The sequence below is a fragment of the Curcuma longa genome, chromosome 11 (assembly GCF_044706935.1).
Source record: "Curcuma longa cultivar G26 ecotype Majalengka, Jawa Barat chromosome 11, ITB_CL_G26_1.1, whole genome shotgun sequence".
Lineage (NCBI taxonomy): Eukaryota > Viridiplantae > Streptophyta > Magnoliopsida > Zingiberales > Zingiberaceae > Curcuma > Curcuma longa.
The window spans coordinates 30,051,063-30,076,359 of NC_133871.1; the positions used below are offsets into that span (position 1 = coordinate 30,051,063).

Here is a 25,297-nt window from a genome sequence, read left to right on the forward strand (position 1 = left end):
TTATCCCAACCAAAGTTCCAACACAGTGGTTGTATATATTATTATTGTTTCTTTTTCAGTTTTTATACAGAATTGAATTGAATTGAACTGAACTAGCGTTCTTGGTTTACTGATTGAATTGGCCGATCAAGTTCAATTTTGAAAACATTATAGCTAGACACCATGTATCCTCGTTTCTTTGACTTATCATACCTTTTCTACATCGACCTTGAAGCATCTCACCTGATGATCTTCTCTTTCCTTACAATTCTCTATTATTGTCATTGAAGATCTAGTGTCTTACCACTAAGAGTTCATCAACTTTACATTTTATTATGACAATCTTGACAAAGTTTGATACATATTATTTATCGAGTAGTCGGAAGGAAAGGTTCGGTAACTAAAAGCAGTATTATTTTTTGGTACAATGGATGGAAGGAGCCTTTGATTAAGCATCTTTGAATGGAAGAGAAGTTGCCCTCATCAGTAGGGCGACCCAAATCTGAAAATTTTCAGTAGTAAAGGACTTATTATCATATTGTCAATGAAAACTACTGTTTTTTTGTTGACTCTGTTTTCAAAGAGTAAACATCACAAAACACAATCTAACTGTGTTCTTACTCTCCATTGAATAATTGGTTGGTTTGCCATGTTTACTACCATTAACTTCTTGTTAAGGATACACAGACTTAGGAGTTAGATGGATCTACCTCATTTATTTCAATAATCAATGAAAATTCTCCAAACTCATCAGTATCTTTTAATTAGTGAACACTCTTGTGAAGACTCTCATGTGTTGGTTGGGAGGAATACTATTTTAAATAACTCGGCTAGAATTTCTTTTATATGCATATATTCATTATTCCAAGTGAAAAAAAATCCAAGATTGTTTATGATTGGAAAGATGCTTTTAATAAACCGATTCTAAGCACAGAAGTAGTTCATTTTTTTCCCGAATTGAATAGGAAATAGATGATTCAGACAGTTGGGGCCATTAATTAAGCAGTCTTGTGTATCAATAAATTTGCGATGATGTACAAACCACTGACGGGCAACTACTTTTTGTCAGATTGATGGAGATTTATTTCAATATATATATATACACGAGATTACTATGCTGCATGACAACCCTGTGTGCGACTCGTTGACCCACCACGGCTACCGCCGCCCTCGCTGCGCCGTCTGACTGCCGTCGATCGTCGTCTCGACCGCGATCAATGCGTCACTCGTCGGTGCTTCAGTTGGCGTCGGATTCTGACCGGATAATCGTCGGAATCTGATGAATTTGATTGGAAACAATCGCTCCCACTGTGCGGCCAATGTCGACGGCGATCGGATCAGAATCTGGCCCGATCGACATCGATAGTGGCGGCATCGTTTTTGGCCAAATCGCGGTCGGAGATCAACCAAGGAAGGATCGGCGTGCGACGTCGGTCCTTCCTCGGCTGGTCTTCGATCACGATTTGGCTAGAAACGGCGTTGTCAGTGCCGACCCTGTTTCCGGTCGAATTTCGGCCACTATTCGATCGAAATCCAATGTTGGACGGAACACCAACGAGCGACGCGTCGATTGCGCCCGAGACGGTGGGCAGACGGCGCGGCTTGGGCGGCGGCAGCGGTGGTGGGTCGCGGGTGTCGCGCATGGGTCGCGGATTCCTCGTCGCGCAGCGTAGTATTTCTTTATATATATATATATTTCTTGTTATTTTCTCCTCATTTTTAGTTTGATCTTCTGATTGCCTTTAAATATTATATATTATTTTAATAAATATATCTTTTTCAAAAATAAAGTTTGTGTCTTCATCCCTGTCACATTAAAATATTTTTAAAAGCCCCACGTTCTAATGGATAAAAAAAATTACACTGAAAATTAACTTCAATTGGGAGTCGAGTCGTGACGTAACTTACACGGAGAGTAAAGAAACCCGGTTCAGTCGGAGAAAATCAAGAACCGAACCAGCTAGACCGAACCAGTCAGATGGTTCGAGAACCTATAAAGAAACTCCCAGGCGATCGAGAGCCGAGTCTCCCTGCAGAGATGGAGTTGGTTAGAGCCGAGTGTGGGATGAGGGCGCTGTCCCTGGTGCTCGCAGCCATGGCTGCCCTCCTCGTGGGCTTGGATTCAGAGACCGAAACTGTGATCTTGATCGCCAGAAAAGCCACCGTCAAGGATCTAACTGCCCTTTGGCACTACTCCTCTCTCAAGAATTCTTGTTCTTGTTCTTTTCGAGATTCAGTACCTAAATCCTTCCGTGTTTGTTCCTGTCGCAGGGCGATGACCATCGCTGCTTCCGTGACCGCCGGCTACCATCTCCTCCAGTTCTGCAGGTGCGTGGCCTCCGCTGCGCTCGGCCAGAGCTCGAGCCCTCGGAACAAGTTCGCCGCGTGGCTCCAGTTCTTACTGGACCAGGTAATTAAAGTGTCGACGTCTTTTGAAATTTAGGGTTGAGGCTAGTCGACGAGCTGAATTTCACTAAACACGCAGGGAGTCACCTATGCCATCTTCGTAGCAACCATGGCGGCGTTCCAGGGGTCGCTGGTGGCGTTGCTGGGAGTGCACAAGCTGCAGTGGGAGAAGCTGTGCAACATCTACGGCAGGTTTTGCAAGCAGATCGGCGGGGGCATACTTTTCGGTTTGGCGGCGACTCTCGCCATGGCGGTGGTCGCTGCCATCTCCGCCCACCGCCTCTTTCGACTCCGCTAGCTCCTCGTTCTCGAATCGAAGTAAGCTCGTGGCGTGGTGTTCAATCGTCCGTTTAATGTTTTAGTACCGATTAAGCGATATCTTCTTTGTAACACGAGAAGAAGGTGACTAGTAGCAAGTTCTCTGTTTACGACAATAACGACAACCACAACAAAGGAACTATCCTTGAGTTTGTCCTTTTCTTTGAAAAAAAAATTGATAATTTAAGTTGGCCGCATTGACTTAATCTCTGGAGGGGATCGATTCAATCCTATAAAAAAAGCCAGAGTAAAACACGTAACAGTCAACTCAGATGTCCAACATCTTTTCTCTCTATTTGAAAAAAAAAAATTCTACAAATATGTTATAACTGAGGATAAATAAGACACATCTTGAAGGATGTCCCTTTCTCCATTAAATGTTCATAATTGATACACATCAGGATGTTTGGTCAAAGAGTCGCCTCACATTAGTACGGTCAAACTGATCCGACTGAGTGGGTGGGTCCGTCAAAATGTAGGATAGGCTGGTCTATTTATTATCTCTACGCATCGAAAAAATCTTTAACCTCTTCAAATTGGACAGGCTGGATCATTTATGAAGATTTATTATCTCTACGCATTGAAGGTATTGGCTGACAAAAAAAAATCTTTAACCTAATTCAAGATGAATTAGTGGATTAACTCATGAATTTATTTTAATAAAAATTTAATTTAGATTATGATTTAGATAGATAAATTCATAAATTTATTAATTTTTTTAATTTTTAAAAGATTTTAATCTGCGGTTAATTTAAGTCCGTTGTCATGATATCTGTTTATTTTAAAATAAATTGATAAAATTTTAATTTAATTTATTAAAATACTTTTTAAAAAAAAATTAAATTGCATTTGTAATCCATTTTCAAGTCCTTTTCCTTTTACTTCAAGTCCATCAACACTTGCAACTTCCAAAAGAGTGGAGCTTGTGCTGTGTGCAAAGAACATTCGATTCCAAACATGAATCAATCATATTTGTCAAGACTTTATGTGACATTAGTTACTTAGATCTATTCCTTTTGATGATGAGGACAGCTTGCAGTAACTTTAATTTAATTATAACACTTAATTCTATGTCATTATGTCTACTATCTTTATATATCTTCCATATATTTTATGATAATTGTCAGGGTAATTGAAAAAATAAATACAATTTATTAATAATATTAATTTTAGCTGACGTAGAAATGAGCATTTTTTTCTCGAAAAGAAAAATTGTGGAGAATTATTAAAGAAAATATACCGATCGATCGTTATTCAGAAAGAGAGGAGAAAAACATGAAACAGTTGGGATTTCTCTGCAGTGTTCATGGTCGTGGAGAAGACTGAAGAGATCAGCAGCAAGATTTCTTCTTCTTCTTGTACGACGTCACACTCGGATTCTCCTGGCGGCCGGCGCCGTCGCGGGGACGAAGAGGGCGGCGAGATCGGTGGGCACCGGGAAGTACCCCCCGGGCGGCGGCGCGAGCTTCCTCTTCGCCGGTCGCGGCTTCCTCGGAGGCGGAGGCGGCGCTAGCGCCGGCTTCGCTGCCGCTGGCTTGGGCGTGACGCAGCCATCTTCTTCCTCCTCTTCCCCTTCCTTCCTCGGCCTCTGTCGTCGTTCTCCGACGTCGGCCCGGGGAGTGTGGACTGGCGGCGAGGGACGCGGCCGGAGATCGATGAACTCCGTGACCATGGCTTTACGGGAGGACCGAGAGCACGCCGAGGAGGCGGCAATGGCGATAGGAGAAGGAGGAGAGGAGGCGGTGGCGGGCACCATGATGAGAGTTTTTGTAGGAAGAGAAAGGTGCAGAATATAGAAGCTATTAAAATACAGATCAGACCAGGCCGAGCTCAATTGATCCATTGGTTCGACCAGTAAGCCCGGCCGCTCGGCTCGATTCGGTTCCGGTCTATAAGTTAGTCGGCTCGACTCGGTCGAACTCAGAGAGGGTTTGATCATGAAGAACAAGGGAAGGGAAGATTCAAGGATAGGAAAGTGTTAAAAGCAAAACTTAATGATACACCTAGCTCCATTACTTCTCAATCCATCACATTTATGCATTCCAATTCAATTTATTTGGCTAAAGAGATAAATTGTCCATTTATCAGTAGAGTTAATTGTTTACCTAAGAAATCAAATAGGCATTGTTCATCCAACAAAGGAACAAGTTTACAGAGACAAAAAGCCTGGAAGATCATGATTGTAGAAGGTGCCATCTCCATCAAGAACTGCTGCAGAGATTTCAAAATTTTTTTCTTCTCTTTAATTCAAGAGGAATAAAAGACAAATTTGGCATGAGACTATCAGTGAATATATAGAACAAATACTGGAGTACCAGCTGCTAAAACAATGCAGCAAAAGAAGTTTCTCCATCTGACAAATTTATACATATGAATATTGATTTTGTAGATGTCATTATACATAATGATTAAATAATAATAATTAAAAATTATTTTAATTAATAACAAAAGATGATCATTTTAGAAATGATGATATTGACATAAACAATCAACAAATATCTTTCAATTAAAGAAGAATTTAAAATTATAATAAGATATTATGATTTATTTTACTTTTTTAACCTCTTAAATAAAATTAAATTCATACATGTCCTTTTTAATTACCCTTATTACCCAGTTAACAATCCATTTTTAACAGCACAGATACCTTTTGGTTGTTTTATCCATATAATTTTTATTATATAGAAAGAAAATGATATAAATAAATAAATAATTTAATTATCCTGTTTTAGGATGCCTAGGTCTTTCTTAACATTTGGAAAACAATTAAATAACAATATTGTTTTCAGTTGGCGAGATAATACTTAATAAGACAATTAATATATAAAATAAATGTTATACTATAATTCCAATATATAATTATTCCATAAATAAATGTTATATTCATATCATAGGATTTAGGGGCTTTATACTGATCAAAGAGCTTTTATTGAAACCATGCTTAATTCTAATTAAAAAAACCTTTTCAAATTTGATTAGAACATTGAAGGAAACACAGCTTCACTGAGACATAATTAGAACAACTTTGGTCGATTAAAACAAAGCTTGTTCTTAAAAAAAAAATGCACATTTAAAACAAGGAAACCAAATAACTTTGATCACCCATAAAAGAAACAAACAACTAGAACTGATCGACAAGTACTTCAAACAGAGCAGGATTACATGAATCTCTTTCGTGTGTTTTTGTTCTTCCCAACTGGCTAATGTTGAGAAGATTTTAGCCTTTAAGTTGGCTGCCTACTCGCCGAACATCCTACAAGTGACTTGGCTAACTGATGATACATCACAAGCATGTAAAATAATATTGTACAGAAAAAAAAAAAAAAAGAAGAAGAAGCAAACTGAGACGGATTCAATGATCGAGAACTCATCGCTTCCATCAAATGCCTATTGCCACAAGGGTATATAATCTCTTGTTAATAAGGTACGACTCACCGGTAAGGAGGATCTAGACAACCCCAACTTCTGCCGAGTTGCCCTGGTGACGGGTTACCGGGAACGAATTAGGTGACGCCACGTGGACGAAACGTTGCTCAAAAAGAACTATCAGAAGACATTCTTGCTTACCCCTTCTTTTGCTTCTGATAAAGCATTAGGCATAGTAGGAGAAGGATTTTTCGAAAGATCCCTCATTGTTCCCTGCAGTTAACAGTAGAACGCATTGAAGTTTCATCAGGGAAATGTAATGTGCAAAACATAATAGCTGAAGAATACATGCAAGTGGAGGAGGTAAATGACTATAAATTGCCAATTGATTGTAACTGCAGTTAAGGATCTCGAACGTCTCTCGACTAACACTTATGAAACCACAGTATCTGATCTTTAATCAAATGGCAAACCTCACTAAGTTTGATTAGATTGATCATCAATTTGGCAAATGAGAATCATCTTGTGCGAGAGATAATTGTTAAGGGAATCTACACTTCATCAGCAGTTCTAATGATTGCCCAAGTTCAATAAATACCTCGACTGATTTTTTTATACCAGTAAAAACGGTTAATCAAGCAGGAAATAAGGATAAATACTCAATGTATCTGAAAAGTGTTTGAAATACTCCAGTAGCTAAAAAAAGGCTATATCACAATGGAAAATAAAATTGATCAAAGAAAATAAAGAAAGATTAAGGGAAAAACATGTCCTAAGCACCACCTTATTAGCCCACACAAGTCCGCATGCATTGCACATTGTTCGAGGTCCATTAGGTCCGCGACGCATCATTGGTGTTGACCTGGCACTGATTCCACAGTGGTGGCATCTGAACAAAAACATGAAAAGAAATATCTATTACCTCAATCAAATTGTGAATTTTTTAAAGAATCTGACACTGGAACTATATCATGTGATATTACCACAGTTACAATCTCAGGATACAAGTACAAACAGCCATGTTAACCAAACTAGGGCAATACTAATTTCAAAAGCTTACTCAGATGCTGTCGGTTCCTGGTTTTCCTGTGAACTACCATTTTCAGGAGCATCAGAATTGGCAACACCAGAATTGGGATATTCATGCTTTGTCTTAGATGATGTAAACTGACCCTTGTTCCGTTGCATCCTACATCAAGAAGATTGAACTATGACTCATAAAGAAGATTGAACTATGACTTATATAATTGTTCAAAATAGAAAGATTCTAGATAAGTTAATGTTCTGGCATATCTAAGAAATTAAAGTAAAGATAAATCACTTTCTCATTCCATTGGGTATCTTCCTAGTGAAAGAATTGCAGAAGATAACAATGAATGGTATACTTTCAAGATTGACTAAAATAACTATGAAAACTAGAATTACATCAAGGATGGTCGTCTAGTATAGGAGATGAATATTTGATCCACATCTAGTTACGAGCTTCAGCAAGTGATGAAGAGTAGAATTCTTGCCCACTGTTTCACTCATCCTCTCTAACACTCTTCTCCTCTAGTAAACTGTGAAAAATTACGAGACAACACATGATACTTCGTCAGTATCAACAAATGCCAATCTCTGGCTTAACTTCTGGACCCTGGTTTATTTCATTTTGCGCGTAAGACTGTAATCAAAATTAACAAAGGAACTTACAACTTGGGTGTTGATGTGAGAAATCCGCAAGTGCACGATTGTCGTCAAATAATAAAAAGATCGATTCCACAGGGATTGTAAATTGAGTACCAGTCGAATCACAAAGCAGGCTATCTAGAACAATCGAAATTGCGAGAATCGTGAAGAAGAAAAAACGAATCAAGAAAGTAGGAGTCTTGAGAGAAAATAATTTTTAGGGAACAATTTTAGGATTTTAGTTTCGCCATGAAGATTGTCAACGTTTTGAATATAATTCGCTCTCTTACCTCAATATTGATACGCACGCAGGTGGTCTATCCCAAGGTGACTGGTATAGACTTTTGGAATTATACAGGTGTGTCTACCCAAATGTGATGCCTACTTTCAAGGTAGCCTTACTAAAGCGACCGCTTTCTCAGGGAGGTTCCTGTCACGATACCTCATGGTCCTCTAAGTGCTATCTTCTATTTCGTGATGCCGAATCGAGGTAAAATTATTAATTCTATAATAGTCAATGACGCCTTCGTGAGGTTTTGAACTACTTTAGTGAACAACCCTTCACGTCTCCGTCTTTATGAATCGGAGAGTTGGGTTCATCTTTTGGTTCTTCCCCATGTCTTGTGAGATATGAAGATGCACGTTAGTGTCATAATCATATATGCACAATAAAGCCGGATCATGGAACAACAAATTATGCGATAAAGAAAAGACGAATAGATACAAAAATAACGTCAACAATACATTGGGCTACTCCCTCATCCTATAATTAAGAGTACTACTCCATAAAGACGGAGTTACAATCGAAAGACAAAGAAGAAGACATTCTACAACTCGAATCTAGAAGAAAAGAGAAAGCTTAGTCATGTGTTGATCGTCGTCTTCGGAAGAACTCCAAGCTCCTTGGTGGACGGAAACTCCGAAGGCTCCATGGAAACGACTCTCTTAGGGTTTCTTGTCACAAGGAAACATCTCCTCCTAGGAAAGGGGAGAACCCCCAAATCAAAGATGATCTAAACAAGAGCCCCATGGGTTCTTTTATAGCCTACAAAGCCTTTCAAATCTATTAGATTCTTCCTAAATTGTTGGGTGCCACTATCATGCCACAAAACGATGTTTTTGGGCCTTTAAACTTGGTTTTTATGGGCTATATCCTGAACAAAACTTGTAGTTTGTTCCCAAATTCATCTACCAGTTTTTGTTTGACTTATCTTAGAACTTTTAGTTTTTAAATTCTTCCAAATTCATCTACTAGGTGTCAGCTTAATGTAAGTCATTTGTCACACTCTTAATAGGTCTAACACTACGAACAACATTATCATATATATATATATATATCACATAAATATAAATACTAAATATTTATTTCTTCACCAAAACCCACCACCACAGTAGTTGCGGATGTAAGACATGAATATTATCCTTATTTATTTCTACTCCATTATTCTACTACTTATATTAGATTTCTTCATGTAGTAGAAAGATATTACAAAGAATAACATCTCCATCAAAATGGAATCTTAATTTTTACCATGAAATTAAGTCAACAGCTTTGGATCCAAAGACAAAATTGTGTTGCTAAAGTGCATAACAAGGTTATGTCAATTAGATCTTGGTTATTACCATTGATCTTCACTGCAACAAACCTGTATAGTTTCAGCAGATGTAACTTGAAGACATGAGGATGAATGAGATAGGAGTTTTATTCTTACTTTCTATTGGTTGCTTGTCCTTCTTCCTCATATTGTAATTGTTTAACTACCCATCACACGTGGTTGAGCTAAAATTAAATTTTTGACTAGATGAAATCACAAAACATCCATAAAATCTTCAGAAGAAAATTCTGTAGACTAGATGAAATACCTATATGAACACTGATTAGTGGTCTTAAAAGGTATGAACTCGCAATTTTCCTACTTAAAAATACAATGAATGAAACAAGGTGAAAAGGGGCAGTATGTTGATAGACATGGAGCCTCCATACATGCATCCAATAATTTGTATTTTATATCCTTGTTTGAGGCAACCAGTCATGAAATATCAGGTCAAATGGCAATTCCCATAAAGAAAAGGTTTTGTGGATGATTTTAAAAATTCCATTCTTACATCAACAAAAAGGTATCATCAGAATTGTTCTTGACACCCACAAAACTATCCCATTTGATTCAATGGCGAGGGGGAAAAAACTTCCTACCTAAGGGCGACCTCTTTGCGAACATCATAGCGTATTTTCTTATCAAAATTTCTCACTTTTCTCTTCTCCCGGAACCTTGTCAATGAAGCAATTCTCTGAGGAATATCCATTCCCTGCCAACAATTGCAAAGGAAACAAAGAAGTTAGAAGCTCTCGAGGCAATACCAGGTGGCACATGCATTTTCTTCATTTTGGACACAAGAAACCTTGTTCTGCATTGAAGGTGATGGAAATGAATTCAACCCGACGTTCATTTCCTGCCCCCCGAGCAACAGCAGCACTGCTTGAACCTATAAAGAAGTTGAAAACCAGCAAGGATCAACCACCATCGCCCTGCGTTTGAGACCGCAGCCACTCTGAACAAGCTTGAAGGTGGAAAAATGTAACCTTTTCCGGCGAGACGTTGTCGAACAGGTAGACGTCGCCTTGGAACGATAGTGTGAGCTGATTGCCTACGCCTGCGCGTGGCACGACCGTCCTGTTAGGGTCCCCAAGATTGCTCGGTTCGGAAGGCCCTACCATCTCTATCTCCTCGTTCTCACCGGCCGCGTACCGACCGTCCTCCATCTCATGGCTACCGCTGCCGCTGCTGTGATCCGCCTCATGGAACTGCAACAAGGCGCCAGCGTCCGCAGCAGCAATCAACTCCCCGCCGCCGCCGGAGGCGACCTGGTGCCCGACGGAAGGATTAGGGTTCATCTCCGAATTTCGCTGTTCGCCCTGATTCTCCCGAGCACACACTTGGAGGAAAATCGACGCAGATCTAAACGGTGTCGAGAAAAGAATGAATCAAACCTTAAAGATAAGGTTTCGAATCGACAATTTAGTCGAACGACGAACGAAATGGAGAGGGCCAATGGAACGGAGAAATCTCGGTTCTACCGACGAAATCGATTAGCAACCGCAAAACCTAAAAAATCCGTACTCAAATTAAAAATCTTCTTTTTTTTTTTCAATTGGAAAACAAAGTAAGATCAAAGATCGATCTGAGATTAAAAAAAAAACTCCATAAATTCCTCTTTTTCATAATACTAAAAGGGCAAAAATCAAATACGTCCTTTTATTTTCGAATGGACGTTTCAATTGGATTTTTTAACAAAAAAGTATCTCAATTATGTATACTTGTGGGTAAAGATATATTTCATGAAAGTTAACATAAAAAATATTGTAAACACGTGTGTCACGTGTGGCATTTTAAATCATGTATATTATGTTATGTGACTTTTTTAACTTAACAAAATTAAGAAATTTTTTCTCCTCCGTGGTAAAGATATCGTTGTCGATCGAAATCGCCACCGCTATCACTTCACCGTTGAGATCGCTAAAAGGACATTTTGTTAGGTGAAAAAAATCACATGGCATGACACACTTAGTTTATCATATCTTTGCCATATCATTATTTTTATGTAATGTATCTTTACTCCTTATTTAAATACTTTTCATAATTATTATATATTATTTAAAAATATTATTATTTATTTAATTTTTAAATTAATTAATATAATATAAATATTTTTAAACATATTAGATATATATTATAACAATTATAAAATCGTAATTATTATAATATAAATATTTTTTAATATTAAAAATAATAAAAATTTTATAATAAATTATAATTATTATAAAAAAATAATAATATTAAATAATATTAAAAGACATTTAAATAATTATATATCATTAAAAAGTAAAATAAATTTTTAATAAAAAATTAAAATAAAATGTATTTTTAATGATTTAAAAATAAAAGAACAACCTTTTTTTAAACTTTTGATCGTACCAAAATGATTGACCGTTGATGTTTACTTTGAAATTAAAGCGATTAAAATTACCCTTTTTGCATTTGTGCTTCGATTAGTTGACTGTTACTACTTAAACATCAACTTTAAATATAAATTATATCGAAGTCAAAATATCACTAGATCCACAATTACTGAATTATAATTTTTTTATTTTAAATATAAATTTCAAACACCAACAAAATCTTGTATTTGGTTGTTAAAATTTCAAATTTTTGAACAAGAAATGAAATCCAAAAAAAAAAACCGCCATATAAAAATATAAAAAATATATTTTAGAAAGTTTCTGTTTATTAAGTCGTATTATATCTATATATATATATATAGATATATTTTCTCTTTTTCTTTTCCGGGGAAGCTTGTGCTCTGCCGAGAGGTTCTCCAGCAATCCTTCCTTTGAACGGCGATGGAGGTGGACGGCGGTGCGGCGCCGTCCCAAGGACAACTGGCTCCGCCTGCAGCGGAGGCGGTGGCCCCGCCGAAGGTTGAGAGGCTCAACCCAGTGGTCCAGCAGCAGCTAAACCTAGAGTCAGTCAAGACCCGCGCGCTGGGACTCTACAAGACTATCTCGCGCATCCTCGAAGATTTCGAAGCTTTCGCTCGCTCCAACACCACCCCCAAATGGCATGTATTTTCATTTTCCGTCGCTATGAGCTTCTCTTCCTTTCTTCTTTGAGAAATCTCTTTCTAGGGTTTCATGTCCGGTGCTTTCCCCCCTACAATGTTTGATCCTCTGTTTTCGGTCGAAGGCAACTGCACTAAGTATTCTTTCCCGTTAAGAAGTTCACGGTACAGACGCATGAATGACAAGTCCGGTTAATTTGTTTCGAAAGATGTTTATTTTTCCGAAGTGTTGCGATTTCAAGCTCTCATGCCCTAGCCTTTTCTTATCAAGTTGTCTGAGAATGATGATACGGAATGTTACACAATTTTTGGGGCAAGGGAAGAGTATCGTCCCGTGTAGAGCAAAGTAATGATGATCATTCACCTTATGGGATATGCTGGTTTCTGTACACATTTTAGTCCGTAAGAAGATTTTTTTTTCCTTGGAGAAATTTGGTGATTCATAGATATGTCTGCCTGCTTTAGTATTAGTTCCATAGGCAGCTGGTTTCTGTGCACATTTTAGTCGGTAAGAAGATTTTTTTTTCCTTGGAGAAATTTTGTGATTCATAGATATGTCTGCCTGCTTTAGTATTAGTTCCATAGGCATCTACATCAGCATTCTTTAAGTATCTATTGGAGGCAATTTTCACTGGTAGTTTGCTTGGATCGCAGAGAAAGGAAAAAATCCTATGATTCTCCAATCGCATAGCAATAGTTAAACCCACTTTTGATGTGATAAGCGAGTTTCTACATTGCAGGCAAGATGCACTTGGGCAATTTTCAATGGTGAGTATGGAACTCTTCAACATAGTGGAGGACATTAAGAATGTATCTAAGGCATTTGTGGTCTACCCAAGAAATGTAAATGCAGAGAATGCAACAAGTAAGACAGGATGAACTATCCTTTTCTTTTTTTCTCCTATATAAACAAAAGCTTTAAATGTTATTTCCCAAGGTTTTTTAAGATTTTAGAAATTCATTTTTTTTAGTAAAACTATTTTTCTTGTTTATTACCTATATGGTGCCACGAACTAGGCTGTTGATTCCTTTAGTATTAATGGCTTTTATGGTATGATGAAAAACTTGTAATTATTGAGATTGATAAAATGACTTCTTTTTCATAGTAACAATAGAAAACCCTTATCATGTGTTAGAAATTCCAAGCCGAATTCAGAAAGATGTTTTTTTTGCTTATAGATCCTAAACAATAAAAGTTTACCCGAGTCCTGCTTCTCAACAAGCTAACCTAGTGATAAAGAAAAATAAAGTGACTGAGGGTGGCATGAGAAGGTACCGTAAATGCACATATCGAGAGAGGGAGAGACTGGGAGCAATTGCTAAGTCATATCTTGTTTCATCTGTTGAAAAGGTAAAATCACATATCTCAGCATGGTTACCAATGCAATCTAGAAGTCTTCTACAGTTGTATAGGCCATAGAGTCTTTTATTGACTCCTCAACGTTGATTCATTCAGAAATAAACCTAATGTTTACCTTTTTTAATTATTTCTCTTATATATTTCATAGTCTAAAATATCCCTCAATTTTGCCTTTTGCAACTTTTTGCTGAAACTCTGGTTGAGTATTGTCCAATTACTGATGACTTATGATAAATCATCTCAGTATTACCTGTGATGCTGTCATCAAAGTTGTTACCAGAGATGGAAGCAGAGGATACTACAAAAAGGGAGCAATTATTATTTGGGATATCTGGTCTCCCTGTACACATGCAAATTGAGAAGTTGAAGGTAATCTAAGGATCTAAATAGAGAAGCAATTGCACTGTTTCTATTCCAATTGTATGCCTGCACTGCCTTTGTCTAAACAATTGGCTGCTGGAATCTAACAGACTAGAATTGACATGATTGGAGCAGCTTGTGAGACTGCAGAGAAAGTCATATCCGACTGTCGTAAAGCTTATGGACTGGGATCACGTCAAGGGCCAACACTTGTTCCAACCTTGGATAAGGTACAAGCTGCAAAAATTCAGGAGCAGGAGAATCTACTCAGAGCAGCGGTTAATTTTGGTGAAGGTGCTTATGTATCATTACTCTTTACTAGGAGAGTTTCTAACTGGATTTACAAGACACAAGTTATTATGCTGTGGCCTATCCATGCTTTCCTACTTTATATTTACCTGATTTAAAGAATCTCTTCAGGTTTCAAGATTCCCATTGATCAGAGGCAACTTCCTACTTCTCTTCCTAGCCATTTGGCAGATGTTCTTTCGTTTGGTGATGGTGCACAAAATTTGGGTGATAATGCTGGTATTTGGCATTCCAATTGTTATTTCAAACATAGTTTTGGTTCTTGATTACCATACGCAAGATATGTTCTTAGGATTTGTTGCTGTGGTTTACATAGTGGGATGTCCTTAAGCTTGTGGTCTGTTTGTAGATGCAACAAATTATGAACTAATGTTTAAGCATACTTATTTTACTGTTTTCATGTAGGTGCTTATGGGAAAAACACATCCTCGTTTTCATCTAACCAAGGAGTACTGCAGGTCATTACCCTGAGAACGTGGACAAATTGTGTTTCTGTATTTCTTAAATCCATCTAATTATTGTCTTGATATCCCTCAAGCTGCATACATTGCTCTCTTATGTTATGCAGACACTTTTATTTTATATATAACATAGTTTTGAGTGGAAATAGACACTGGAATTTAGGTGGGAGAATAACAAAGAACAAGTAATATATGATAATTGGAGAACAAGGTAAACTTAACATTTAAAAACTCAAACTTCATTAAGAACTTGTCATACCACTATATTTATAATTTATTGCTAAGATCTTTGACATATAAAAACAGACAATTGTGCTAGTAACTTAGCATTAAGAGTTTCTTTTACTTTTGAGCTCATATTAAAAATTTATGAAAGAACTAGACATACTTTAATGACTTAACATCTCTAAATCAATATGCATTCTATTGGGGTCCAAATTTAAAAATTAACCTAACAATGTGAGTTTGAAATGTCTTTGGATTGTTGGTTTGACAAGTTGTCATTATTGGATCAGTGGTGATTATGCAGACAATTTAGGAAGCTAAACATTGGCATTAATTGTCCATTCTTGAACCAAGTTTATCAGCTTATCTCTATTTTTGAATTCATTATAATGAAGTTCAGTAGGTCATAGCCACTTTAACTTCTAATATATTCTGGGTGATTTATAAGAGAGGTACTAGATGGTCAATGGTATGATGGGTTTTGTCTAGGGGTGCAAATGAATCAAATTGAGTCGAATAATATGAAAATATTGATATTTGAGTTCGAGCTCGAAAAATATATGTGATATTCAAATTTGATTCGAAGCTAGAAAATACAAATAATTTTGGCTCGAGCTCAGTTTGAAATAAAATTTGAGCTCGAGTTTGAATTATTCGAACCTTGATTCGAGCAAAATTGAACTATAATTCGAAATGACTTACATTCTAGTTCGGTTCGAATTATTCAAATCTTAATTTGAACATATTTAAAGTAAAATTGTGTGAAAATAATTAGAATTCGAGTTCGGTTCATGAGCGGCTTGTGAACACTCGAACAAAATATTATGGGTTTGAATTTGGCCCGAGTTTGACTCGAATTTGATAATTTCGAATACGAATCAAATATTTTTCTAGCCTGCTCGAAAAGCTCGTGAACAGGCTTGATTCGTTTGCACCCCTAGTTTTGTCCCATGTTAATGTTTTAAGATCTAGGGTTTATATGATGAATTATAAATACATGCAAGTATCCCATATAATCCAATATAATATTTACATTTTCCCATACTTAAATATGGTATCAAAGTATGCCTTTTAACTTAGGGTGTTCAAGTATCGCATATAATCCAATATAATGTTTTCATTTCCCATATAATCCAATATATGGTATCAGAGCATGCCTTTTAAGTTAGGGTGTCCCAAAGAAGAATATTCCCTTGGGAGTGGCCTCCATCAACCTCCCCTCAACCTCATGATCTCCTTTCACTGCCCTCCATTTACTGTTCCACTCTTGTTTGTTAGCCAATTTCTCTGTCAGAAACCCAAGCACCACAAGTTCCTTTTACTTGCTCCCAGTTGTATCTTGTATGACCTAGGTGAGATGAGTCCACTGCACAAAGGTTTCCCCATGCGAACCATCACATGTGATGGCTGCAGGGCATCTGTGGATCCCTTGGATCAACTGTTGCATCTGCCTTTCTCCTCCTGTGCCTCACACATGCAACAATGGGTCGCTTATCCTTGAACGCCAACGAGCAGTGGATCAATGTGCGACTGGTCCTCATGCTTGGAGGCCCTCTTCCATCTATGAGCCTTGGGTTTTCATGAAGTGAATCTCACACCAATTCTCTCTTTAATGATCAACAACTAACATCAAGAGATCTGTGGGAGCCATCCGTTCGTTGCTGTCTTCACCATATTTGCTACTAGCAGCCTTGTTTGTTGTCTGTATGTGGGGGCCTTTTCTGTCTATGAGGTTTGGTCCTCCACTATGTGGATCTCTTTCTAATTCTCTCTGCAATGATCAACACAAAGCATCAAAAGATCTATGTGATTCCTCCTGTTCATAATCTTCCGTGCCATGTTTTCATCGAGCAGCATTGTTCATTGTTGTCCACATCTTTGGCATTCCTACTGTCTCCTTCAGCGGTTAGAATTGTGACTGCAAAGCTCTACTCTGGCGGGACTCTTCTGCCCCACATTAGCCATGTTATTACTTTCCATATCACATGCTTTCTCTAAAGCACTGGCTTCTTGCTTATCCACAAGCATATGCATGTATCCAGCTCATCTTTAAGCATCATATCCAGCGTGCCTTTAAAAAAAATTAGGTTATTGAATTCCTGGTTTCCCATCCACCACATGCGCCATGCACTGTTCTTCAAGCACTTCTCCATCCCATTGAGGATATATAGGATGAATTAACAACCCAAAAAATCTCTCTCAGCTTGAATGTTTGGTTCATTTCTCCTTTGCCTTGTGTGGTCGTGTTGAAGATTTCTCTACCTGTTTTTTTTTTTTCATTTTTATTTTATCTTATCTGTCTTTTCTTTGCTATTTTTTTTTCTAGATATCATCTCCTTCCAATGTTGCTCTCGCCTCCTACCTTAATCCTTCCTTCTTTCCAGCAGTTACAGCTTGCTTCTCTTCCCAGATATATTTTCTGGGATATATCTACCTTTGCCCATGCTTCCTTTTTTGCTTTCTTGTTTTTTTTCCCAGAGTTTCAGTCTGCAAGGATTTCTCTTGTTGTCCAGATTCAAAACTCTTCTTCCTGCTCTGCTTCTTTTATGAATCTAGATGCCTCCTCTCCATTGCATTTCCATTCATTGACGTCAGGCCACAGTGCAAGGGGAGTCCCTAGGCATCGTCTTCCTTAAGGCTAAACCTCCTCAAGTTGCTTCCCGTTCATCTTCCTTTAGCTTAAACCTCCTTCTTGCTATGTTAATATGGTCATTGGAGTAGCGGGTTTTGTCTCACATTGATAATTTAGATCTAAGGTTTCTATGTTGAGTCTTATGTGTGTGTGTGTGTACATATGATTATCCCATGAGAACGCTTTGGGTTATTTTCATATACCGAAACTTAACAGGTGGTAATCAAACATATACGCTGAAGTACTCATGTTGTATTTCTTCCTGTTTTCTAAATTTTCTAGTATTTGCATTTAGAATCATTTTGTTTACAACTTCTTTCTTCCATGCCATTTTGGATGTAAACTGGTTGCAGACTCCCGGAGGACAGTTGATTGGAAGATCTGTTCCATCACCATCCAATGCTGTTGCCTTTGATAATGCTTCAACACCTCCTATGGCATATGCTAATTCACCTAGATCTGGTACAAACATTATGAATACTCCGTCGCCACAGCAACAGGTACAACAGCAGCAACAACAGAGACAGAAGATTATGCAATTACCACATCAACAACAGCTTCTGGTGCAACAGCAGTTGCGTCAATCTTCAGCTGCAGGGGTACTGGGGCAGGTATTTAACAATCACTCACTGCTAGATTCTGCTAGTTTCCTTCCTAGTTAGGTCTTTTTATATCTAACAAATAATAAATAGATCCTTTTGCACTGTCATCCTTCTTATGAGCCTTGATCGAACCAATCTCCATGTCTACGTTTACTAGATGCCACCAATCTGTCTAGCATCCAGTGGAGATTCATATGATCTCGTGGATCTGATCATATGGGCCTTGATTGATCTGAGGTTCTCAAGTGAACATGCTATAAATAAGCTTAACACATGTAATTCATCATTTCACATTCCAAGAAAATACATAACAGAACAAAGTGCATAAATAAATTATAGAAGAATGTTTATCTGATCAATTAAATTACAAATAAACTCATAAAAGTAATGGATTTTAAAAATTAATTTTAGATGGATGATTGAGAAAAAGATACACAATACCTCACTGCAAAATGAGTAATTCTGTCATCCGAGCTACTCCTTTTACGATGGTTTAAAACCATTTGTTGGTCAAGTTGCTGAAAAATGGCAATTGTGCATAGGATGCACATTGCATAGTTAAACAGCCAAAGTGTCTGGAAGATAGTTTACACATGATAAGAGTTGGCACAACTAACAATGGATAAAAAAACATCGTACTTATACCAATATGTAATACTTCAACAAAATACCTAATGGCTAATATAACAATATGGAACTACATTATTTATTATATCCCCCTCTCTAAATTGGATCCAAGATACTATCATCCCTAGCATGTTACACTAACAGAGAAAAGTAGCCTCAGAAATAGAAAAAAAATAAATTTTTTTGTAGATATCAATCATGTCACACATGGAGTAGATGTTTTGATGGAATTTCATTTCATGTCAAAAGTTCCATTTCTTAGTTTTCATTTGTGTCTAAAGCTTTATACCTTTCTTCAGGGTGTGATGTCTCAACTACATGATATAACAGGTCAAACTCAGCAAAAGCTGCAACAGGTGCACTTTGTGATACTTGTTCTCATATATGTTTGTTTTATTGATGTAAATAGTTGGAAGTTGGCATAATGCAAAAAATGTTTCATCTCTAAATTGCTGGACAGCATCAAATGTCATATTCTCAGCCTATGTTGCAGCAGCAATTTCAGAATCGGCAATTGCAAACATCACACATGCCTCATAATATTGCACAGAATCAAATCAACCAAGGAAGCCAGCTTAGGAGCCACATAAACCAGTTCTCTGGATCTGCAAACAGTGCTTTATTCAATGCTGCCCAAAGTTCACCAAATTCTCAAATGGTTAGTTATCTTCCACAAGCATAATATTTGTTGTAATTTTTTTCCTCTTATTTTGGAGGTTTATTTAATCTATCTAGTTGCATTGTGGGTTCGATATTCTCAAACATGTGCCCTTTTTAAATATATATATGCTATATATATATGTGGATGCAAGGATTGAAATCTCGAGCCGTATCGTGCGATACCAGCGAAATTTTTCGTTCCGCTAGCGGATCGGCACCGACACAGGGTGTCCGGTCGGGATACCGCCCGGATGCGTCGCGCGGGCCGCGCATGCCCCCGGTCGTGCGTGGTCAGCAGCGACTTTTTTTTCACTTAGCTTTTAATATAATGTTAATAATCAACTCCTAGCTATAGTTGGGGATAATTTAAATAGGTTTAATTAAAATCTCATAGAATTATCCTATTATTTTTTAAAAAATATTTTATTTTTATTTTTAAATATTTAGATTAAATTTTTTATTTTAGTTAATATATTTTATATTTTATAATATCGAAATTATACTAGCACTGTACGATATGGTACCAAAATTATATCATTTTGGTCTGGGATCGAAATCTCGGCATGGTTCGATATTTTAAACCATGTGTGGATGTATTATATATGTATATATTTCCTTAATAAGGTTATGGAGTCAAAACTTTGTGCGTTAGAATGGCAAGATTTTGATGAGACAATGTTATGGAGTCAAAACTTTGTGCGTTAGAATGGCAAGATTTTGGAGTTGCCCAGGTCGGATCAGTTTCTACTTGTATTTACAAGCAAAAGCTGACTCCAACCTAGTCATCAAAGTTGAGAAGGAATACCATTATTCTTGCACTAACACTCATTTAACTTAGATATAAGTTAAAAGCAATTCCTAAATTGCCTGTTGTCTTTCTTTGTTTCAGATTACAAATATGTCAGCTTCGATGCAATCTCAGTCACTTTTGCCACGGATGCAGCAGGTATTTGATATGCACAACTGTCCACCTTAAGACACTTGATGTTTAAATTTTATTTTATTTTTTTCTATATCTGCGAGTTGTTGTTAATTTGTTGGTATTGAAGGATATTCTAATGAAATGCGAAAACTAAACTTTGGTTGACATGGTCATGCAATTCTAGCATATAAAATTATGTAACAAATGTGTTGCTGTTGGTGAGCCTTAACACTTACAGTCCTTGATTGGATTTATGGTCAAGCTATGAGTTGGAACTTGGAACTAAGGGGGATGTTGGATCAGGTCTATATCCCTTTAGTTTCTACCAGAATGCAGATTTCAGTAAAAAAAAAAGAGAAATCAATTAGATTTGGGCTTTGGCATGTTTCATATCTTGATGAATCAAGACAAACGCTTTGTAGATGACTTAACATAGATTTTGTAGATAATATATCATTTCTTCTGATGAGAAGACTCTGCTAATGCTCAATGTCTAGTAGATAATAAGATCCTTTCTTGTTATAAGGAGACCCTGCTAATGCCAAAATGAATGTTGGGCCTAAGCAAGATTTTCCAGCTGAAAGCATGATATGTTAAATGCCATTATGCTTTCAGTTGATGAACCTGACTATCTGAGCCCATTAAAATTTACTAGTGTCAGTTGCACTGCATAATGAATTGTTGTAGATCCTAACAAGAATTTTCTTTTCCTGGAGGGCAATGACGAGTCATTTATAGATGGCTTATGAGGTATGAGAGAGATCAGAAAAATTGTGTGAATTAATGTGAAAATGTCCAAGAAGATATATAAAGAGAGGAAAAGAGGGTGGGAGTGGTTCAAACTTAAGACAAATTAGTTCTTTGAATTCCCAAAGTAGTTACCTGTAACTAGAAGCACTGTTTATTTGTGTTGACTCTCTCTCTCTCTCTCTCTCTCTGTGATCAAGTTACCAAGCTCTAATTGGGTTGCCTTGGTTTAGTACCAAACCAAATATTCAGGCTGCGCCAATCATAGGTGTAATGGATTGATCCATGTCATTTCATTAGCACAGACTTGGTTGCTTAAAACTTCATTTAACAGGTGCCTGCCATATGGGTTAATCATCGTGGATAGAATCCTTAATTTTGTATTTGGAATCCACTATTAGTTTTTATAACAGTTATAGCTACCAACTATTCCGTGCTTGGCTAGTTTGCATGACATATAACATCCATCTTCTAGGCCTTTACTTTCTTGCAACTTGTCTTAAGAATAAATTTTCACACGTCTAGTAACAGAGGAACATAATAACACTTTGATTTAATCATTACATATTTAGCTGCTACTAGTTTGCACATGTTATAAACTTTTTTAATTAAGTGGTACCTTAACAAGGTTTCACACTCAATCTGATAAAAAAGGTTTTGTCTGCTACGTATTGGCTAAAACTTTATTTTAATTATTTGTATTTCTTTTAATTTCAAACATTTCTCTCTCTATTTTCTGTTTATTGCTCTCTTTTTGTTGTGTAATTTCCTTCTTCATTTGCTCTTCTTTTATCCTCTTTTGTTCCTCTGCTTTGTAATTTTCTCCTCTTCTTTTCTCCTTTTCTTTTCTTCCTAACCATCCTCTCTCTTTACTTCTCTCCTTGCCTCTGCTTCTTCTATATCAATTAGTATCTACCTGTACATATAGTATCCTGGTTGGTATCAGTAAATTACAATTCCATTCACTAATTGCTATTTAGCACAGATTGATACTTCAAACTAATGTTAATATAAGAATTTTTAGGCCTTTGTTCATTCCTGCTAAATTGTGCCTGGTGTTGACAAGTAAATGAAATTTTGATTTATGGATATATCGCAGATGGCAATTGTGAAGCTTTACCATACAGTGATAAACTTACCTAGCTGCAATTTAATGCATTGCTCTTATTATTCCTAATTCTACAAACTAGTTAGATGTACTGCTTATTTCACACTATACTTGGTGTTCGGTCAAGTATATTATGTTAAATGGAAAATTAATATTGATTCTTGATGCTTTTCTTGTTAGGATCATTTTTCTTGATTGGTTTCTCTGGGTCATTAGCCTTTTCAGAAGTTAGGCTACTTTAGCTGCATTCATGCTTATTTTATAATCAGTTTACAATGGCTTCTTGGCATCCAAGATAATGCCACCAAGTATAGGATCAATTTCTTCATGATATTTTCTTGTTCTATTTTTCTAGTTTGGTCTAACTGGAGGGCATACACAAAGGAATCATCCATCCCAGATGCTTAATGATCAGAGTAAGTTTTATATCCTTTGCCTTTGATAAAAATGTAAAAAAACATAGTTCTTAAGTTCTATTTAATTTTCAGGGTAAACATTTTTCCCCTTGTTTGTCACTGAAGTATCTGAAAAATGTTACAAATACAGGGTTTCTTGTTGACAATGCTGGCTTTTCCATTTTGAAAGTTGAGGACTAATTAGAATATTGTTGGATGATGTTGTTTGGAATGTAGTGACTACTATTTTATTTTTAAATTGCATTTATTTGGAGAATTTGTTTCCTTAAGAATTATTTTAAAAATATTAAATGTTGTAACTCCTAACTTATCAATCAAGGGATAGATTTCATTACATGTGGAAGTTGACAGTAAATACAGTACTATATATGAAAAATGAATATCAAGAATAAGTATCTGATGGGCACTGTTGGCAGTAAGATAATAAAATGGTGACTACTAGTGAATCATCTAAACACTGAACAAATAAACAAGCCAACTAATTTGTTTTGTGTTTCTACTTGTGGAAGGAAATGTGTTGGGAGAAAGAAATGCCCCAGTACCCCATATTTGGCCTTTCCCCAAATTGGGTGAGAAAACACTGATTTGGGGCAAAAGCTTAACAGCTCCATATAAAAATAAGATTTTTCTTTTTTTTTAATCTTGTTTGATTTCACTTTCTTTATGTTTTTAATAAATTGATTTTAGAAACTTAAGTTTTCCTCCCATTTTTCTTTCCTGTTAAGAAACACAGTGAGAAAGGAAACTCTCCTTGATTCTTTCTTCTAAGTAAATACAAATTAAGTAAGCATTTGCTGATCCTTTCCCTATAATTTTTTGTTTTTATATTTCATTTATTTCCCTGTTTTCATAGCCTGTTTTCCTCCCTTATAGGAAGCACAGCCTTAGTAAATATTCTCCGCCATCATCAGTCATGTTAGTCCCAACTATTTATTGTTGTCATTAGTTAATATGAGTCTTAGCCAAGCATATTGTAAAATTTATTTATTTATCATATTTTATTGGGTGGAAATTAGAAAAATTGTTTAAAGAGTGGAATGAACTATGAAGATATATTCTGTAGAACTTCTGTAGCAGAATAGATTCAAATGCTGTTGATCAACTCAACTTGTTCTCCAAGTGGAACTTTATGTTCGGTTGTTTCATGACCACTCCTGTGTAACTAGCATGGAGTTTCAAATTGAGGAATGTAAGCATGCCTCATAATTCTGCTCTCTCAGCTCAAAAGAGCTGAATGGACCTGTGAATGAGAACTTTATGTTCTCCAAAGATAGCCATTTTCTTCTTGAGAACTTAGCTTTGTTACATGAGATAAGTAGATATTGTATTTTGCCTTCATCAGATAACAATTATATGAGCATAAGAATTAAGAGCGCAAGAATCCAATAAACTTATAAATAAGAAACTTATGAGCAGAGTCTCCCTACTGTACCAAATTTGGACCTATTCTATTGGGTCCTTGTGCCTTGTGAAAAAAAATCATTTGAGATCTAGTTACATACCTGTGTCAAATACCCGCTCACACCTGAGTCAAAGTAACATATATCATGTGATCTCCACACGTGGAATATGTTGCAAAGCTGTGAGTGGTATTCGAAAACTGATTTTGAGTTTAGGTAAAGATAACTTACCAGTTGGACGTTTTCCTCATAGCATCTTTCTTCTGTTGTGTGGTCTTGGGATAATATTGGCTATAAGTATTATTACCAGAGTGTTAAATGCATCTGATTAATTTCTTCCCCTATTAGAGTATCTAAAGAGTTCTTGTTTTTGCAGTGTTTGGAATGGGCCCCTCAAATCCTGCAAACATGATAGCAATGCAGCAGCAGCAGCAGCAACAACAAGGTGGATTTGGAAATATTCCAACCCACACTCAAAACCTGCAATCAGGGATGGTAAACCTTCCAAATACTACGCAGAATCCTAACTTTCCGCAACAGAGACAGCAGAATCAATCATAATCGTCACACGAACAACAGACAACTTTCTTTACAGACTGGAAGCTGTTATGTAATCTAAAAGTAGTCGATTGAGCGATCGAGGTATTGCTATCACCTACCCCTGCGATGCAATGAGATTCTTACCGAGAAGGCCAACTTAGCAGAAGCTTTATTTTTCCACTTGTGCCATCTATATTCGAGATAAATCATATGTATTATTTAATTTAACCGAGTGTAGCCATATCATCTCATGTAATATTGTTGTATACGAAAGGGACTGAAGTAATTTAGTTTTACTGAGAGATGCATTTAGTGCCCAAGCTAAGATTATCATCCATTTTCAGAATTGCAGATATTTGTGTTAGCCAGTTTCTGACCAGGAATATTTCTTTTCACTAGTCAGAAAATTTCTACAAGCAACTTACGTCCTGTTTGTTCCTGGAAAATGTATTCTTTGGAGAATTGTTTGTACAATAAAAAAAATTATAGGGTTTTTGTGTGCTTGTGGTGTGTTCGACGTTCGGTGTTTGATGGGGTGGAGTGGATATGCTGAAAATTTAAATTGCAAGACAAC

The 25,297-nt window shown here is 36.7% G+C and overlaps 3 protein-coding genes across 4 annotated transcripts; 2 read left to right on the forward strand and 1 right to left on the reverse strand.

Moving 5' to 3' along the window:
• The first annotated feature begins 1,981 nt into the window (after positions 1 to 1,981).
• Positions 1,982 to 2,712, forward strand: LOC141841639 (CASP-like protein 2C1). Its single transcript, XM_074729822.1, has 3 exons — positions 1,982 to 2,166; positions 2,251 to 2,389; positions 2,465 to 2,712. Exons 1-3 carry the CDS (start codon positions 2,018 to 2,020, stop codon positions 2,681 to 2,683), a joined length of 507 nt encoding a protein of 168 aa, XP_074585923.1. The 5' UTR covers positions 1,982 to 2,017; the 3' UTR covers positions 2,684 to 2,712.
• Positions 2,713 to 5,808: 3,096 nt separating this feature from the next.
• LOC141839267 (GATA transcription factor 20-like) lies at positions 5,809 to 10,916 on the reverse strand. The gene is made up of 7 exons (XM_074726980.1): positions 10,319 to 10,916; positions 10,138 to 10,221; positions 9,932 to 10,044; positions 7,130 to 7,258; positions 6,853 to 6,958; positions 6,271 to 6,342; positions 5,809 to 6,181 (listed from the first exon to the last, which is right to left on the reverse strand). The coding sequence occupies exons 1-7, from the start codon at positions 10,628 to 10,630 to the stop codon at positions 6,152 to 6,154; spliced, it is 846 nt and encodes a 281-aa protein (XP_074583081.1). The 5' UTR covers positions 10,631 to 10,916; the 3' UTR covers positions 5,809 to 6,151.
• A 1,176-nt stretch (positions 10,917 to 12,092) lies between these two features.
• Positions 12,093 to 25,070, forward strand: LOC141839406 (mediator of RNA polymerase II transcription subunit 8). 2 transcript variants are annotated; one of them, XM_074727146.1, is made up of 12 exons: positions 12,093 to 12,354; positions 13,095 to 13,219; positions 13,959 to 14,083; positions 14,185 to 14,368; positions 14,495 to 14,602; positions 14,789 to 14,841; positions 18,055 to 18,312; positions 19,230 to 19,286; positions 19,391 to 19,588; positions 20,480 to 20,536; positions 22,723 to 22,783; positions 24,560 to 25,070. In XM_074727146.1, the coding sequence occupies exons 1-12, from the start codon at positions 12,137 to 12,139 to the stop codon at positions 24,742 to 24,744; spliced, it is 1,629 nt and encodes a 542-aa protein (XP_074583247.1). In that variant the 5' UTR covers positions 12,093 to 12,136; the 3' UTR covers positions 24,745 to 25,070. The 2 variants fall into 2 exon arrangements, with proteins under 2 accessions (XP_074583247.1, XP_074583248.1); XM_074727147.1 differs by having other exon boundaries at positions 19,424 to 19,588.
• Positions 25,071 to 25,297: the final 227 nt, after the last annotated feature.